Source organism: Stenella coeruleoalba (genome assembly GCF_951394435.1).
Source record: "Stenella coeruleoalba genome assembly, chromosome: 14".
In the NCBI taxonomy this organism is placed as follows: Eukaryota; Metazoa; Chordata; class Mammalia; order Artiodactyla; family Delphinidae; genus Stenella; species Stenella coeruleoalba.
Window position 1 is genome coordinate 47,510,930 of NC_137160.1, and position 13,316 is coordinate 47,524,245.

General features: G+C 42.6%; 1 protein-coding gene across 1 annotated transcript in view; it reads left to right on the top strand.

Annotated features, from left to right (window-relative positions):
- KCTD1 (potassium channel tetramerization domain containing 1) overlaps positions 1 to 13,316 on the top strand; it is a gene marked incomplete at its 5' end in the record, with an annotated part of 44,207 nt that overhangs the window by 12,835 nt on the left and 18,056 nt on the right. The window contains one exon of the mRNA XM_079942451.1: positions 10,015 to 10,159. Within this exon, the coding sequence (XP_079798577.1) occupies positions 10,015 to 10,159 (145 nt within the window). The remainder of the gene's footprint in view (positions 1 to 10,014; positions 10,160 to 13,316) is intronic.

The following is a 13,316-nucleotide window of genomic DNA, read 5'->3' on the forward strand; positions in this document are numbered from 1 at the left end:
ACAAGGTGGCATGAAGGGTGGAATTCAGAGAAAATTGTTGGACACGTTAAAATGGGCCGGAATAAAGGTTATAACAGCGAAGCAAACCTGGGGAGCCATGATCAGTGTGAATGAAGCTCTGGTCTCCACTCTGGCAGACATCTGTGACGATCACAGAAACCCAACAGTGACGACACAGTCTGTATTTCCAAACACACGTCCTGACAGGCTCTTGAAGAACCCATCTGTAATCCTTTATGTAGATGCAAAAGCTTCGAGAAAGTAGTTATTTGTAAAAGAAGTTTGGCTTTAGTGTACTTTCACTCAGGACTTGCAAATGAAAAGTTATGTGAACAAAAGACAGGGGAAGCAAATGGTTATCAAATGACTCCTGCAGTCTGTCCCGTTCTCTATATGATCATAGAAAGGAAGAAGAAACATGAGAAATTCTTGTCATTAGCTGGGATACTTTTGTTTCTTCAAATGCTTTGCAGCTCAGGGCTTGGTTCTGGTTTTTGTTGGAAGGGACGGGAAGAAACATCGATAGATACACCCACCGCCCAGCGAGTGTGTGGACTGGCTTGATGCCTTTGGGTAAATTCTTAAACTGTGGTAAACCAAGCCTGAGCCCCAGAAGGGCGTGGACGGTTGCACAAGACACACACCTGTGACAGCACATCGTTGACCGTGGTACAGCCAAAGGCAGGTGCTGTGAACAGCCACTTTCCTTATTTCTCAACCCCACACACCCGAGAATGTTGTCTTTGAATCACGAGCTGATACAAACTTCATATTTTTCACATGTCACTTTTGATTTGGTGACTATGTAAATGATCTTGCGACATCAATTCGAAATCTTACGCTTCTCAGAGTACAAAGCCAACCAGGTACAACGTGCATTGTGGTTTGAAGAGGCAATTAGACGGTGTTTCCAACAAAAGGGTAGGGTGGACATTTTTTATATTCTTTCAAATGTGTAGATCCTTCTGAAGCTCTGTAAACATGACTCTTGTCCAATTAGCAACTTTCTTTCCTTCTTCTAAGGAGGTATAACTCACAGTCCTGGGGCTAAATCTCCTCCCTTTGCCTTTGTCATCTCAAACTCAAAAGCCTAGTTTCTGAAAGTGTTTTTAAGCCTCCTAGTCACTCTGAAGTCATACAGTGACAGAATAATTCATTTTCATTCATCCAACCACCTTTCAATACTCCTGAGTATTTGAATGATACTCATAAGACTCTTGAACGGTGTCGGTAATGACGTGTGTGTGTGTGTGTGTGTAGCAGGATAGGGGTACAAAGGAGACAGTATAGATTCACTTACTTTCTTCCATACATCTTCTGTTAGGTTTTCAAAAAGCATTTACCTCGCCTTTAAGTAAATTATATTTTTCTTGTTCTTTCTTTTTATATTAAGCGCTGTGTGAAGCCTCTGGTTTTTTCACTTCTAGGTACTAAGCAAAATATGTAAATACTTCCCTGTAAACTTCTGTTTTGCTGGCTCCATTACAAGTAGGAAAAAATTGTTACATTGAAAATAGAAACAGCTGGCTTCGCCCTAGCCCTCTCCGAGTGTCATATAATTAATAGGATGATTTTATTTGAAAGGACTGCTGTGACATCCTGTAAGCCAGTCCCAACAGCCTGGGATAGTAAGATACCAGAGGAAATAGGGACAGGCTCCGTTCCACATCCTGTTTTTACTGATAGCCTCAAAGTATGGTGGAGAGAGTGGGGCCACTGGGAGAGCACAGCCACACGGGGATGGGCTGCGTTCATGCCATTTATGAGGGAGATTGAGGGCACAAATGGAAGAGTCAGGAATGTTTCATCATATAGGAAGGCACTCCTTCAGCAGCTGGGGCTGCTAACACTCAGAATCCCAGGAATAAGAACAGTCACTCAAAAATAAGTTAAATTCAACGGGAACACATGTAAAAGAGTTGGCTTATGTAACAAGAAACTGGAAACAAGAAAACTGGAGTGCAGCTGCAGGATGCAGAAAGGTTGGCAGGAGGTGTCTGAGTGGGAAAGGAGCAAGTGTTCTGGGGCAGATGGACACTGAGAGTCGGAGACAGTGTCGAGGCTGGGCTGGCCCTCCCTTTTCCAGGACGGGAGGCTGCATAGTTCAGCAGTGACCTGGTGGCTCTGCGCCTCAGTTTCTCCATCACTCACATCGAAGTATCACCTGTAAATACTCTACCATTGCTGTGAGGATTAAAGCAGATAATTCATAGAGTTTTTAGCAGAGTGCCTAACACAAACTCAAAAAAGGTTTTATAACATGTTTTCTCTGAATAGTAATTATTACTGTAAAATGGAAAACATATTCTAGAGTTTTAAGTCAAGAGAAAAAAGGAGTGTGTCACAAATACCTCCAAATATAGAACAGCCCGTTGGGAGCAGTGGGGGTGACCTGGGGGGCTGACTGGTGCACACGTGCAGGCTTGCCTGCCCACAGAGAAGGCAAGGGGAAGCCTAAACAGAAACCGCTGGAGCCAAAAATACCAAAGTGGGCTCCCATGGGACACCATGATGCTCTGATCCAGGACTGACCTTAAAAAGTAGCTCTTTGCCCTAGAAATCATCTTAAAACAAACACTTGCTCAAACCAAAGAGCAGGACCAGGTGATGTAAAAAGTTGTCTTCTGGGACTTCCCTGGTGGTCCAGTGGTTAAGACTCCGTGCTTCCACCACAGGGGGCGCAAGTTGGATCCCTGGTCTGGGAACTAAGATCCCAAATGCCCGGGGGCACAGCCAAAGAAATAAAAAGTCTTCCGATTTAAGATGCACAACAGGATTTTATATACCATCGGCTTGTGTTTGGGCATTGCATGTCATCTCCAAAGGATGAAAATCTGTCAACATTTACGGAGCCCAGGCTTAACCGAGAGGCAGAGCGACCACTGGGCAGTAAGGGAGTGGCCCTGAGCTGGGCTCTGCAGTCCCACTGCCTCAGCGCTGGTGGACTGGCTGCAGTGTCTTCACCTGTAAAACGAGGGTGATGGTGTCTAGCTAGCAGAGTTGTTGTGAAGGCTCAGTACTGTGCCCTGCATGTGGAGCGCTCGGTAAATGCAGCTCGTATTAGACATCCATTTATTCCTCGTAAGAATTCTTTGGACAGGGTATTATCCCATTCCTCAGATGAAGAAATCAAAACTCAAACCGATTTGGTCCTGAAGATGGTAAAGCCAGGATTCCAACCCAGGCCTGTGAGTCAGAGCTGAACATCCAGGGGCTTCTGAGATATTACTGAAGGCACCACGGCCAAGCTCTTGTGCCCTCACATGCTCTGCTCAGGTTGACCCTTTGAGAGAGATGCTTCTCACTTGTTGGTGTTGCCCACCTCACCCAACAGGCTCTTTCTTGCCTGAAATCCCTTCTCCAAGGCCCTCCCTTCCCCTTACACCTGGTGATCCTGAAGACCCAGCACAGGGTTGCCTCCTGCAGGAAGCCCCAATCTCCCCCTTTTTTTAAGAAAAACTTTTTATTATGGACATTTAAAAATATATGCTTGGACTTCCCTGGTGGCACAGTGGTTAGGAATCCGCCTGCCAATGCAGCAGACACGGGCTCGATCCCTGGTCCGGGAAGATCCCACATGCCACGGAGCAACTAAGCCCGTGCGCCACAACTACTGAGCCTGCGTGCTGCAACTACGCGGCATGCGCCTAGAGCGTGCGCGCCTAGAGCCCATGCTCTGCAACAAGAGAAGACCCTGCTTGCCGCAACTAGAGAAAGGTCCGCGCTCAGCAACGAAGACCCAACGCAGCCAAAAATATAAATAAATTTAAATATATATATATATGCAAAAACAGAATACAACATTGAACCCTCACATTTCAAAAAGTTTGAGATATCAACCTAGCACTTCTCTTCCCTTCCACCCATTTTGTATCCTTCCTCTCCCATCTCAGCAGAAAGGAGGGAAGGGGACCCACTGGTTGCAATGCTGACTTTTCTGTCCCCATCTCCTTCCTTCCCTGCTGTTCCGAGTCCAGGTTCCACTACAGTGACAGCTCCCCACATACCTCTCGTTTGTGTACCCACACCTACAAACACAGACACACACACACACACACACGCACACGCAACTGCACAACACAAACACACACACCTTCACCCAGCCCTCTACCTCATTCACCATCTTCCTTAGGTATATATATTAGGACAGAAAATTGGTTGGCAATCTACTAACTTGAGTTAGTAGACATGAAAAAGTATGAAGCCACAAGTGCGTCTGAAAACAAAATTATTCAATAGAAAAGTACTCTGTAAATCAGATTTTTAAGAAAAGTAACATGCTACTGATTGGTGGACTCGTGGGAGGGTGTCCTCCATGGGCTTCAATGTGACCGTCTTCTGCCCATCCCCCCAGGGGCAGCATGGAGGGTTTACAGCCAGCTGTCTGTCTGGCCAGCTGTGCATCCTAGAGCATTACATTTCTCCATTTGTAAAACGGGACGTTGATCTAGGCCATCCTGGAGATTGTCACCTCTAAAAGTGTGGTTGGCTATTTAAGAAAAAGTGCTGTGACAGTTCAGAGTGACAGAATGACTAACTGAGAGCATCTCCAGTCAACGACGTCGACTTGCTCCTCTCTAGTGTCTCTGCTCATCCGCCTTTGCACTGGTTCTCAACTCAGCTGTTCATTAGACTTCCTTGGGGAGCTTTTTAAGAGATGCAGATGCTTGGGTCCCAAGCCCGACCAATAATTACATCAGAATATGTGGCACTGGGCATCTGTATTTTTTAAAAGGTCCCCAGGTGATTCCATTGTGCAGCCAGGGTTAAGAAGCACTGCTCTATACAAATGACACAGTCGAAAGCAAAGCAAAGGAGGCAGGACTTGGATAAGTTACAAGCTGCATCTGTGAGGAGCTGTGATTTCAGTGTTTTGATTGTCTCACTTCTAAAGGAGCTCTTCTCCTTAACATCGCTGAGAGCGTAGCCTGACATCAGTTCCCATCGCCCTCAGAACCAAATCCAAACTCCTTGACCTGGCTTACACAGCTCTTTGTGATCTGACTTAAGCTGATTTCTGCTGCCCCAGCCTCATTTTTCAGTTGGCCCCAGTGGAGAGTAATCACATGTCTGTTTTTTTCCAGCTTCAAGCCTTTGTATCTTCCCTACCCCTCTCCTTTCTTATCTAACCTTACCTCCCACCCCTGTACTTGGGCAACTTCTGCATATCATTCAGGTTCTCCAGTGGACTTTCTTTTTCTTCCCTGTGTACTGCCATAGCCCACTCTGCATACCCACTGGCGCACTCAATCACACTGCACTTGACCTGCAATTCCCAGCCCCACAGACTGTTAAATTCCACAAAAGTCAAGAGTGTGGCTTATTCTCCACTGCGTCCCCTGTATTTCACATGGCCAGGTTGAGTGAATATTGGTGGAAAGAATGGATGAATAACTGAATGACTACACAATAAAAAAGGAAAGAGAAATTCTTAAGGAACTGAGTCACGGTAAATTAGAGAAACCAGGTCCTCTAAATGAATGACTACACAAGAAAAAATTCTCAGTGATTGATTCACACTAAGTCAGGTAAGTCAGGTCCTATCCCTATATTCTCTTTTATTTAAGACCATTCTTTAATGCCAGGGAGAGGGGGAGCCACAGTGAGGAAGCAGACTAACTTTCCACCAAAAGGAGCTTAATTTCCTTGGAGATTTGGGCTGCATTATTTCCACCATAAACAAAAGTAGTCAACAGAGTTAATACTAAAAAGCAAAAAAGAGGAATGTATTTTAATATCTGTTAATGCATTTTTTTAGTGAACCTTTATAATTCTTTTAATTAATGAAATATTTGCAGATAAAAATGATAGTATGGGGGCTTCCCTGGTGGCGCAGTGGTTGAGAGTCCGCCTGCCGATTCAGGGGACACGGGTTCGTGCCCTGGTCCGGGAAGATCCCACATGCTGTGGAGCAGCTGGGCCCGTGAGCCATGGCCGCTGAGCCTGCGCGTCCGGAGCCTGTGCTCCGCAACGGGAGAGGCCACAACAGTGAGAGGCCCGCGTACCGCAAAAAAAAAAAAAAAAAGTGTGTTTGCAATTTACTTAGAAACTCCAGAGGGGGAGAGGGAGGCATAGAGGTACAGGTGAAACAAGACTGGACAAGAATTGATAGCTTTAGAAGCTGGGTGGACACATGGGGGTTCATTATATTATTTTCTCTGCTTTGGCATAAAGTTTGAAACTGTCCAAAGTAGAATGTTAAAAAATACATGTCAAAAAACTAAACTTGTGGAAGGAAGTTTTTCCCTGCATTGCCACTTGGTTCAATGAGTGTTAAAAAAAAAAAAAGCAGCTGTACATCATCCGTAGCAAGCTTGGTCTTGGTCAGTTGAAAAACAGGAATGTTCTCCAAGGTTAGCAAATAATCAGTTCCACATAGTTTTCAGGCACCAGAGTTTACAAGTCACTGCAGTTGATTTGTAACTCCATTCATATGTCCACAAGAAATACAGCCTGTGTCGATGTTCCCCTCTATTTGCTTAGCCAAACAATGCTTTTCCACAGCACATTCAATCTCGAAACAGACCCAGGACCCCATTTTACGATCACTGGCACCACCCTGTCTTTCCGCATTGTTTTCACAAATTCAAAACCTCCTCTTTTTAAAGTTAGCAAAAATCTGCAGCAGTGTCTCTTTTTATTACTTCAAACCTTTGTTGACCCAAACGCAGGGACTCTTTCTTCTCCCAGGGGCCTTTCACCGCAGCCAGGAATGTGCATTCATGTGGCCACGGGTTCTTCCTTCCCGATCCCGCCGTCCTCCTCTTCTCCAGCTCCTTCCGCCCCGCGCAGAAGGCGGGAGGGTTTTCCCACCAATTTCAGGCCACGCCCTTCCCACCTTCTGGTCCGCAGAGCGCGCCCTCCCCAGCCTGGCGCAAGCTCGAAGCGAAGGTTCCGGACCAACGCAGGTTCCGGGGCTTCGGTGGGTTTCTCATCTAACGCGGGGAGTCCAGTCCTTCCAGCTTCTCACCCCCTTTCGGCTTGAATGATTCCACCTACAGGCTCCATTTTTCCCACTGCCTCGCCCAGAGGTCGCAGTCACCTCCCTGCCCCCCACCCCCACCCCACCCGCGCTGGGTCTCCTTTCAGATTTCCCTCCTCTTTCCTTTGCCTCTTTTCCTACGTCATCCAAGTCAGATCTGAAGGCGCTTCTGATTGCAACTATGCGCAGTTTCCCGTGTCTGCTGGAGGTGGGTTTTGTTTGTTTTGTTTTGATGGTATCCTAAAAGCCGCTTACACAACACGTTTCTCCTGTCTTGGAAAGCTCTGTATCAGTACACTTAAGCCAAGATTCTTCCTTTTACTCCTTCAGTCCTGTTCCCTACAGTGCCCGCAGGCTTCTAAGAACTGTTTTCGTAGACATTGTAGTTTTCGTTTGCTCCTTTGGGGTACTTGCTTTTGCTGTGTTCTTTTTGAGCGTGCCATGACTCTTTCAGTATTTTTCATCAACCCTGAGAAAAAGGGTACCTTTATAAAAGAAATGGAGACGCAGAGAAGTTGATTTACCCAGATTACAGCTAGTAACTGGCGGAGCCTCATTCGCCTCCTCACTCAGTCACTGCTTTACCCATTCACTCCGTGAAGATTTATTTTATTTATTTATTTGTTTGTTTGTTTGTTTGTTTGTTTATTGCGGTACGCGAGCCTCTCACTGTTGTGGCCTCTCCCGTTGCGGAGCACAGGCTCCGGACGCGCAGGCCCAGCGGCCATGGCTCACGGGCCCAGCCATGTGGGATCTTCCCGGACCGGGGCACAAGCCCGTGTCCCCCTGCATCGGCAGGCAGACTTACAACCACTGCGCCACCAGGAAAGCCCGTGAAGATTTATTTAATCACTCATTCTGTGCTGGCGACCTTCCAAGTCTAGATTTTGAAATTGAGTATTTAAAAATTAAAAGCCTGGGATTTATTTAAGAATAAAATATTTACTTTTCATCTCATTAGTGAAGTGACTTGTAATCTTTGATATTAATTTACTTCAGGCCACAAAAATAATCAGTGTACACGCTTGGATTTCATTATAAAACTCTTGCTGAACAAATGTGAGGTAGAAATGAAAACTCTAGACCGAAAGCTTTCATTCAGCAGTGGTAATTCTTTTCATTCCAATCATTGTAGGGAGGCCCCTTTAAGATCAAACAGACTGTGCCCAAATCCCCCAATGCTACTTAACTAGTTGGGCAAGTTACTCATCATTTTGAGCCTATTTCTTCATCTTAAAGGAGGATAATGGATTTGTTGCATACATAAAGTGCTTAGGTGAGTGTAAGTTATCTGGAAAACACTTAATAAATATAGTTCCCTTTTCTTCCCCTGTCAACTGTAAATTTATCATTAACAGTGAAGAGTAGAATGTTTTCATCATAGGCAAAGAAGTCTTATTCTTTCCCATCCTGCACCAAACTGTCCTGGAAACCGTATAAATGCGTGACAAAATGTGTTTTAGTTTCGCTGCCTCTTCTTTCTATAGTCTACCATTTGATTGATGTGTTTATGAGAAATGAATGACAAGGTAGCATGTGGTGCAAGAATCCCAGGATGGTTGTAACCTACACCCTGGATGATCACCCTCAGTTCGTGGAAAGTTGGATGAAAATAGTAGTTGAGAGAAACACATTGAGTTTTAAAAATACGATCTGACTAATTAGTTGCTTTCTTCTTTGCGCTTACTACCTTCAGGTAGGACATGAGTTTTCTAATTATCTTTCAAAGATTGTTATTGAAACAGATTCACAAGTCTTTCTTTTTGGGGAGGGAAGGGAGCAGCTTTCCTATTTGTTGGTTGGTTTGTTGTATTTTAAGAGGGATGGAATTGTCGATTTACCATTACATCTGTCCCATTTCAACAATAAGATTAGAAAATTTCAAAATCATCTTCAAATCAAAATCATCATCAAAGCAATCAAGTGGTGTTCCAAATCAGAGAGAGACTTGTCATGAGTTCTACAAAATCTTTTCTTAAAAAATGGAACCATTTTCCTGCCTACACTGTTCATGAAAATCAAATGCACCTCTTGGCAAAGGAAGAGATTTCAAGTGTGTAAATTCTATTTTCTGATACAGGATATTTATTTGTCATTAGCCAACACTCTACCTGTTCATACTATAGATGTGACTGCTTTCTATTAACTGAGTGTATACTGAAGTGTATAGTTTCAGCCTTCCTTAAAGAGATAAATGATAATGGATACAAAATACTTTAACTGTAGCACACTTTTCAAATGTTTACTGTAAAGAGGAAAAACATATTATAGATTCCTGTTTTTAAAAATTACCCATAGCCACTTATGTTTCAGCACTAGGTCATACTTTTTGGGTGGTCAAATGTTTATATTTTATAACGATTCCTGGCTGTTACAGATGATTTTTGCTGAGACCTAGGAAACTAGACTGCATATTGTTAATGGAAAACATATTCTCTTAGATGAGTGATATTCTCAATTATTGTTTTTTATAATTAAATGTAGATGTTAGCATATAGGCATTGCTTTATTTTTAGAAAATTTGGGAGTCGTGGGTAGGGAAAGCTCAGAAAACAGACTTCTTAAAAACAAAATTGCTTATTTTGTAGAATCTGTTTAAAATACGCTTTGGAGCAATTATATATATACATTTATATGTGTATATATGTATATATATGTATATATATATATATATTATAATGGCAGAGAGGGTTGTTTTAAGTAACACAGAGGGAAAGACATGATCTTCCATTACAATGAAAGCACTTAGCCATAATCACCATGTCAGGACATCTTCTTTACAGGTAAAAGACATTGAATAATAGAATTTACTTGAGAAAGGCTGAGACTATTTTGAATTGTCTGGTCTTGAGATATTTATCAAGCAGGGGCCGGTATTTCTCAGAGAGCCATAACTACTTAGTGGGTGATTTTCCCGGACTGCCATCTTCAAAAGTGCTACCTTTGACAGTGACACAAAACAGTAGCTCTCAGTCTTAGCGGCCGAACAATTGATTCTAATTGTCTTCACTGTTCCCTCTTTCCTATCACAGAATCGGAAGACTTTTTGATGGTACAGAGCCCATTGTTTTGGACAGTCTCAAACAGCACTATTTCATTGACAGAGATGGACAGATGTTCAGATATATCTTGAATTTTCTACGAACATCAAAACTCCTCATTCCTGATGATTTCAAGGTGAGGGATTCATATTAAATTACCAACAGCATAAATACGTGCTTTGTTTTGATATGCTCCAAAAAATATTTCGAGTTCTACGTCTTTAACATACACCAACTCTAATGGCATCAGAGGTTTCTGACATGGTTATATTGTCTTAATGAAATAGAGTATATGGTCATTAAAGTTTTACATGGCCGAAAGAGGACAGCTTTTATGTGAAGAATAGAATTACAACTCATTTTAATAGATTGAAAATAAGTTGGTTAAATTCAAAGCTTATTTCTGACAAGTCTTAGGTAGAGAATAAAAGGAAACCTCCTTAGCTTAATAAAGACTTTTTCTCCCAGAAATTTAAAGGAAGAATTATACTTACCAGTAAAATTTTAGAAGCGTTCCCTTTTAAAGTTACTAACAAGTGTTAAAGTTAGTCCTACATGGTGCTGGCAACTCTAGGCAATGAAATTAGACAAGAACGAATAGAAAATGTTAATATTAGAAGGGTGTATACAAAAATGTTATCTTTGCAACTGTTAATACTTCTCTAAATAGAAGATTCTAAAGGATCAATTAAATACTATTACAACTAATAAAGAACTCATTAAAGCATCCACATTCAGGGTCAATATAGTAAAATCAATAGCTTACCAATAGAAGAGCAAAAGCCAATTATAAAATGTAATGGGAAAATGTACCACTAACAGTAACAACAAAAATTATAACACCCAGGAATAAACTTAAGAAATATGCAAAGCCTGATTAAGAAAACTGCAAATCTCTACATACAAGTTTAAAACAAGAATTGAATACATGAAGAGACATTCTCTGTTCCTGGTTGGGAAGCTTCAATATTGTAAAGATGTCAGCTATGCCCAAATTAACTTATACATTCAGTGCAAACCCATTTAAGTCACAATTTTTTTAAAGGAAACATGGCCCATTTATAAAGTTTGTGTAGAAGAAAAGAATGCTTAAGAAGAGCTAAAAAATATTTGGTGGTGATAGTAATGGTGGGCAATAGTGGATGTGTCCTACCAGACATCACAACATACTATAGCGCTACAGTGATTAGAAAGTGTGATCCTGATAGGGCTAAATTATACACATAGATCAATGGAGAAAAACAGGGTTTGGAGACAGATGTGTGTGTATGTAGGAATTTGATATATTATAAAGGTGGTATTTCAAATCGGTGGGAAAAGAAAGGAATAGTCTGTAATTGGCAGTGAGACAATTGGCACTAAGACCTTTGGAAAAAATGTAAAGCCAGAGCCCTATCTCTGTCATAAGGTCATCAAAATTCCAGGAATAAACATAAAAATTAAAGCTATAAAAAGTATTGGAAGAAAATAAAAAGGAATTTCCAAAAGTATAATTTTCAGGCAATGAGGCAGTCTACTTAAGCAAGACTTACTACCCAGAAGCCATCCTTAAAAAAAGAAAAAAATTGTTGAACTAAAGACACCATATACAAATAAAAGACAAGTGTCAGACTAGTTGAAATATTTGCAACAAAAAATTAATATCCATCATAAAAGAGCTCCTAAAAATCTGTAGGAAACATTCAAGCAACCCAATGGAAAACATTTTAAAATGTAAACAAAAGTTTCTCAAAGAAAAGAATAGAAATTGCCAATAAACATTTGAAAAGATATTCAATCTCTCTAGTATCAAAGAAACAAAACTTAAATGAGATACCCCCTTTTATCCATCAGATTGGCAAAGATGAAAAAATTGGTAATATATAGATAGTATTGGGGAACATACAGTGTGGTTGGGAGTGAAAACTAGTAAACATTTTTGGAGGACAATTTAGTGGTAGTTTTAATTTAGTTTTCATTTAGCAATTCCATGTCTATTAATTTATCTTCTAGAAGTAACACATAAATATGCAAAAATATATGTACACAGAATGTTTATTATAATTACATTTGTAATAGTAAAAATTGGACACAAAAAATGTTCAACAATGGCAGATGGTTACAAATATTATACATTATTCATACTATGGATTAGTTGATGTATGGGGGAAAAAATCACCAAGATTTTTTTCAGTGAAAGCATTAAGTTGCAGAATATGTATAGTAGGTTTCTATTTATGTAAAAACTTATGGGTATGTATGTGTAAATAGATAGAAAAAGATCTAGAAGAATAGATCCCAAATTAATAGGGGTTCGGGGGGGGCTCTCATCCATCCTCTCCTTCAGGGCTTTGACCTGTAGGGTATGGGCCAAGGATGACTAGCCATATGGAAAAGAGAGTGTAGAAGGGTCATATCATGTACGCATTTCACTTACATGAAAACAATATACATTTGGCAGAAAAATAAGAGAATAATAACTGTAACGAGTGTGTGCAGTTCCCCGCAGCCCTGGAATGAATCGGAGGAACTCTTGTGACTCTGTTGCTCCCCAGCCAGTTGGGGGTTCCCGGGGGCCTCTCAGAGCGGGCCTCTCACGGTGCTGAGCAGGATTCCAGGGTTTACAGACATTGGAAGTTGGTTTGTGCAACGTGGCTCCTAAATGCAAAAGTCGGCAACTTTGCCAAGGATGGTCTCTTCCAACTCAGGAAGGAAAACGTATTGCGAGTCTCTAATACGGCGCCTTCCTAGACGGTGTTCAAGGATGCTCTTCAACGTATACACTCTTCTCTCTACTTACCCCTTCCTGCCTTCCCCTCGTGCCATGCCATTCATCTGCGAGCATCATCCGCAGAAGCCACAGGGGACTCTCCGGGCTCCAGCCCTCAGTGTAGGGCTGGGGACCCACCTGCTTAGACACGAGGGCAGAGCGAGCCGACGGGTTTAGACAGCGGGGCCCTCGCTGCAGGGACCCCCAGCTGCAGAGTTGACAGCCGGCCGCTTCGCACACCAGCTGCAGCGGACGGGAGCTCGGAGGGAAGTCTTCTAGAAAGCAGGCAGAGGCCCTACGTGGACATGCGAAGCGGGGCTGAGTCCTGCACTGGGCACAGAAGGGAAGGAAGGAGTGGGGGAGGGGGAGAGGCCTGCTGCGCGTGGGCGGGGCTTCGGCAGGGACCCCAGCCTCTCATCAGACCCGGCGCCTCGGGTGGCAGGCGTTGGCTCCCGGGTTAGGGCTGGGAGAGCAATCGGCGAGTAGAGAAAGGGCTGAAAGAATGAGAGCCAAGGTTTCCTTCCTCTCTGGTGTTTTCCTAGAA